The sequence below is a fragment of the Rutidosis leptorrhynchoides genome, chromosome 3 (assembly GCF_046630445.1).
Source record: "Rutidosis leptorrhynchoides isolate AG116_Rl617_1_P2 chromosome 3, CSIRO_AGI_Rlap_v1, whole genome shotgun sequence".
Taxonomy (NCBI): Eukaryota; Viridiplantae; Streptophyta; class Magnoliopsida; order Asterales; family Asteraceae; genus Rutidosis; species Rutidosis leptorrhynchoides.
The window spans coordinates 523,734,937-523,741,071 of record NC_092335.1 but is presented as its reverse complement, the minus strand read 5'-3'; the positions used below and the strand labels follow the sequence as shown (position 1 = coordinate 523,741,071).

Below are 6,135 nucleotides of genomic sequence, written 5' to 3'. Positions count from 1 at the left end.
ATTCTGACCAAGTTAAATATATATCAATATGTTTGTAAAAACAACGACAAGTTTTTTAGTCGAAACCTGTGGTTCCACGGATCATTAAACTAAATGACTTTAACATGTACGTTCACTTAATACCTAGAACATATCATTAATCTATTTCGTTTAAACAAACCCGTGATTCCACAGGTCATTTCACTAATTTCTATTAAAATCCTATAATGATGATGTCATCATTAAGCTAATCCAACCTTAATAATGATGTCATCCTTAATTAGGAAAAAATAAATAAAAAACAATTCACAACCATCGTATTTACGTGAATTATGTATTAGAATTATGCATACAATAAAGTAAACTCCCCTATTATTATGAAAAGAAAAAAAACACCCCTATAATAATATGTACAATATTATGTAAAGTTTTATGGTAAAAACACCCCATGACCATATGTACAATATTTGGAGCATTATATACAACCTTATGATAAAATAGTTACATGACCATATGTACAAACTTTAAAACAAATTATACAATCTTCTACAGAACACCCAATGCACACATTTACAAATTTTAAAGCATATTATACAACCTTTATAAAATAATTGTATTTTAATTTTCAAAAAAATAAAAAAAAATTTATTACTAATAATTATTATTAAAAATATAAATACTCAACTTTGAGCAACTTTATTATTATCATTTATTTTTATTATAATAATTATAATTATAATGATTATATTATATTATTAACATTCAAACATGGATTTTCTTTAATTACGTTACACATGTATGCGAAAATACATGTCTCTAAATATTTAAAAAAATAACAACAAGTTTCTTAGTCAAAATTCATAGTTCTAATGGTCATTAAAATAAATTATTTTAGCATTTACATTCACTTAATTGCTAAAACATGTGATTAAATTATTTTGTTTAAATGAATCTGTAGTTCAACGGGTCATTTCACTAGTTATACTCCTATATTTGTATGACAAATAAACACCTTACAATTACTTCCAATTATAAAATAATAAACATTTTTAACTTGAGGTAACAATGATGTTGATTTATCTTCTATTACATTATATAAAACAAGATTTTAGTTTTCCTATAAAACAAGATTTTAGTTTGCTTATGTGACATACTTATTTGACCTCTATTTTAAAAATTGTCGACGTGTCAATTTATTAAAAAAAATTTAATTATTTATATTTAGAAGGTTTTAAATATATTTATATTTAGGCTAATCGTAATCATAGAGCCAATTATTTGTAAATTTATGAAAATGACAGTAAAGCGTTTTGGAGCAAACCTAGCCCAACCCATTTTGACACATAACCTATCATGTGGTGTTACCCACCTCCTTGGTTTATTTTTAAAGCCGTGTTTACCTTATTCGAGAAGTTTTCTAGCACTTCGAGCCCCTCGATCACCTACTTCATATGTGTGTCATAATTTCTAATTTCCGTTATATTATTCGCAACACTTTGAGCCAACGTTTGTTCAAGTTTTTCGATTCCTTGACTCAATGTATCTTCTGCTTGACGACAAGTGTGTCTCAACCTCGATAAGTTCACAACTTGTGTATCCATTAAAGGCTCAAATCTTGGCATAAGTATCTTCCATAACCCAAAGAGCATTACTGTTAGAACATAAACTCTTAAATAATTTTGTTTACAGTCATATACACAATTAATCCAATTACCCTTACATTCAATACAAATTAATTAAATGAGTAACATTGTAATTTGAATTTAACCTATAAATCGAATTTTGGTACCTCCTTGCATATATTGATTTGGAACGGAGCAACCAGATTCGTAAACGAATTTCTCCCCCTTCAGCAGAAAATCGATCACTGAGTGGTAATGATTTATGAAACGCAAGTTAATTGGTCTCCGATTGATATTATTGTTTAATTGAGATCAAAATCAAACAATATCTTCTTCTTGTGCTATTACGGTATGCGAATTTTTAGGTTAATGAAGATGTAATCTCAATTTTGAAAATACTCTGTGTTTTTTTAGAGAAAATTAGGACGTTTATCCCTTTGTTTGATCGTGAATGAATTCAACGTTGTAGAACCCCTAATTAACCATTTTGATCCCGTCTTTTCATTAATATGAAGGGTATTTTAGTCATTTTATTATTAATTTTTGAGATTATGAGGTCATAATCATGACATGGACTTTTAAAGGGTCTAGATTTAGTCAATGTTTATAAATAGATGGATAAGATTATAAGGTAGACATTTGGATGATATATTTTTGTGTTTGTTATTATATATAGTAGAGATAAAGTATAGATAGATAGATATAGTATAGATATAGATTAATAGATTGAAGATTTACTAATCTCCTATAACTTTATAATTTGCACCAAATTTTATACGGAGTACCTAGTTTTACATCACATTAATGTTGAAAACTAAATAATCACTACAAAATACGGTGATTTAAAATTGCTAAATTTAATACTCCGTAATTTTATAATCACCGTACATATTATTTTTGGATTAAATAAACCCACTGACCACCTAATTTGGTTTTTCTACACCAAAAAGGCCATAATTTCGTGTAATTTGTTTCTCCGGGATAATTAATTTTTCTTAAATACGGAGTATATAGATAGAAAATAAATAAATCTTTATACGGAGTAGCTTTTTTTCTTACCCTTTATTGCCTTTCACCACAAACGCAAAAAAACATCTTTTAATTTGCTTCCTTTCTCTGTTACCTTACTTTCAACCTGCAACAACCCCATACGAGCTAACCCCATTACTCTTGAAGTCAAGTATATACATGTTGAATGCATATATATATTTGTATAATGTTTGTTGAGTAACCCTTTGTTTTCTTGAAAATACCCAACTCATTGGCGGCGGCAGATCGGTGGCCGGCGGCGGCGGCGTCGGGTGGTAGTCCTTGGTTTAAACTATATCAAACAAAAGGGTTTTCATAAAGTTTTGATCTTTTTTTACTTCCTATCTTTTGGAGCTAATTTGGATAATGAGGTTTGCTCTATTTGGTTCAATTGCTATTCTGACACTGTTCTTCAACCTTGGTCAACAACAACAAGTACAGCCCATACCCAAACCCAATACAGATGAGTTTTATGTTTCTGATTTTTTTATAAAAATGGGTTCAAGTTCATCATCTTTGTCTCATGTTTATAATTTTTCTGGGCCTGTATGTTCATGGAAAGTTGTGTTTTGTGATGCAAATCAAGAAAATGTGATTGGTCTATTTGCTTCTAATTTGAGTCTTTCTGGTTTAATTCCTGATAACACAATTGGGAAACTTACAAAGCTTCAAACTTTAGATCTAAGTAATAATCAAATCACTAATTTGCCTTTTGATTTTTGGAGTTTGAATTCACTCAAAAGTCTCAACCTTTCAAATAATAACATCTCCATTAATCTTCCAAGTAATATTGGAAACTTTGGTTCACTTGAAAAATTAGACCTTTCTTTCAACAGTTTCTTTGGTAGTCTTCCTGATTCTATTAGTTCATTAATCAGTTTACAAGTGCTTAATCTCAATCGAAATCGGTTCGGTTCCATTGTTCCAATGGGAATCCTAAGTTGCCATTCGTTGACTTCTGTTGAATTTTCTTGGAATAGTTTCAATGGTGTTCTTCCTAATGGTTTTGATTCATCATTTCCGAAGCTTCAAAGCTTGAATCTTGCTGGAAATAGTATAAAAGGAAAGGGTTCGGATTTTTCAAAATTGGAGTCTTTGGTATACCTTAATATATCCAAGAATCTTTTCATGGGTTCTGTTGTTGAAATCTTTAAAGAGCCATTAGAAGTTGTTGATTTGAGTGGTAATCATTTTGAAGGTCATATTTCTCAGTTGAATTTTAATTCTCATTTGATTTATCTTGATTTATCTGATAACGAAATTAGTGGAGAATACTTCAGTAATTTAAGTCAAACCCATAATCTCAAACACCTTAATCTTGCCAAGAACAGATTTTTAGAGCAAAGGTTGATCAAGATCGATACCCTTCGTAGTTTAGAGTACTTAAACTTGTCTAACACCAATTTAATTGGTCAAATTGGTGATGAAATCGCCAAATTAAGTCATCTTAAAGAACTCGATCTCTCGAATAATCATCTCACTGGTAAAGTACCAATTTTGAGCTTAAATTCTCTCCAAATTCTTGATCTTTCATCCAATAACTTAACTGGTGAGATACCAATTTCTTTTTTGAAAATGCTTTCATTAATGGAAAGATACAATTTTTCTTACAACAATCTTACCCTTTGTGATTCTGAATTTTCACCCGAAACGCTTCAATCTGCATTTATCGGGTCAACAAATAGTTGCCCAATTGCTGTAAACCCGAATGTGTTGAAGAAAAGAACTCGTAGCCGTAGGGGACTAGAGCTTGCTTTAGTTTTGGCTGTTTCAATTGTCTTTTTACTTGCGGCATTGCTATTTTATGCATTTGGTTGTCGGAAAAAGACACAAATGTGGGTTGTTAAGCAAGATTCTTACAAAGAAGAACAAGTGATTTCGGGCCCGTTTTCATTTCAAACAGATTCAACCACTTGGGTAGCTGATGTAAAGGTTGCAACTTTAGTCCCTGTAGTGATCTTCGAAAAACCATTGCTGAATTTTACCTTCTCTGATCTTCTCTCGGCTACTTCAAATTTTGATAGAGGTACCCTTTTAGCTGAAGGGCGTTTTGGGCCCGTTTATAGAGGATTCTTGCCAGGTGGCATACACGTGGCAGTTAAGGTTTTGGTACATGGGTCCACCATGACGGACCATGAAGCTGCCCGAGAGCTCGAATATCTCGGAAGAATTAAACACCCGAATCTCGTTCCGTTAACGGGATATTGCTTAGCTGGCGAACAACGAATTGCAATTTATGATTACATGGAGAATGGAAACTTGCATAATTTGCTTCATGATCTTCCTCTTGGTGTTCAAACGACTGAAGATTGGACTTCTGATACATGGGAACGAGATGAAAACGGGATTCAAAATGTGGGGTCCGAAGGGTTGTTAACTACGTGGCAATTCAGGCATAAAATCGCGTTAGGTACAGCTCGTGCGTTAGCGTTTCTTCATCATGGATGTTCGCCTCCCATTATTCATCGAGACGTGAAGGCAAGCAGTGTTTATCTTGATTACAATCTTGAACCAAGATTGTCAGATTTTGGAATTTCAAAGATTTTTGGTAATGATCTTGAAGATGAGATCACTCGTGGGTCCCGTGGGTACGTTCCACCCGAGTTTCAAAATCAAGATTTAAGCTCTTCACCGTATTTGGTCACTCCAAAATCTGATGTTTATGGATTTGGAGTGGTTCTTCTTGAACTGATAACTGGGAAAAAACCAGTTGAAGATGAGTACCCGGATGATGGTTTTTCAAAAGATTTGAACTTGGTGAGTTGGGTTAGAGGTTTAGTGCGGAAAAATAGCGGGTCCCGGGCTATTGACCCGAAGATCAGAGGAACTGCGAGTGAAACTCAAATGGTAGAGGCGTTGAAAATCAGTTATTTATGTACCGCTGATTTACCAGTTAAAAGGCCAAGTATGCAACAAGTAGTTGGACTTCTTAAAGATCTTGAACAGTTATGAATCATTGATGACTTCTAATTCAAATTTGTTTTTTTTTACATCATCTTCTTGTAAAAAATTTTAATTTTTAAAGGTTGTGGAACTGTGGTTGGTTAGTTGCCGTATTTGCTAATTTGTAAAGTTTGTGTAAAGGTAATTTAAGGTAACTAACAATTTTTTGACCTTAACTTATACACATTGGCTTTGTTGGCGGCATAAGCTCTTTTGATCTATGATTATGTTAATAATCCTCATATTCTACTTTTTCAAGGATCCTTACATTATATTTAATAGTTCTGAACCAACATTTATAATCTTTAGGCATCATCAGAAAAAATTGGGTAGGGTATTGTTCTAAGGTTGTCGATAATTGAGTGTTCATGGATTAGATATTTGTTAACATAGGGAGAACTCTGCGTCCCAAACTAAATTGTTTTGCCTCAAATTAAATTCTTTTGTCTAAAATTCAATTGTTTTAATACCAAACGCTTATAACCTAGTGGTATTTGAGGAGCCTTTCAACTAAAAAGACGGGGTTCGACCTCCGTTGTTGGCATATTCGTGGATATATTCG

General features: G+C 32.3%; 1 protein-coding gene across 1 annotated transcript; it reads left to right on the top strand.

The window, feature by feature from the left end:
- Nucleotides 1-2,695: 2,695 nt before the first annotated feature.
- LOC139898335 (probable LRR receptor-like serine/threonine-protein kinase At2g24230) lies at nucleotides 2,696-5,695 on the top strand. The gene has a single exon (XM_071881059.1). The coding sequence runs from the start codon at nucleotides 2,997-2,999 to the stop codon at nucleotides 5,580-5,582; it is 2,586 nt and encodes an 861-aa protein (XP_071737160.1). The 5' UTR covers nucleotides 2,696-2,996; the 3' UTR covers nucleotides 5,583-5,695.
- The last annotated feature ends 440 nt before the right edge of the window (nucleotides 5,696-6,135 follow it).

Excerpts from the sequence above, each read along its gene's own strand:
- LOC139898335 (XM_071881059.1), top strand. The coding sequence starts at position 2,997 with ATGAGGTTTGCTCTATTTGGTTCAATTGCTATTCTGACACTGTTCTTC.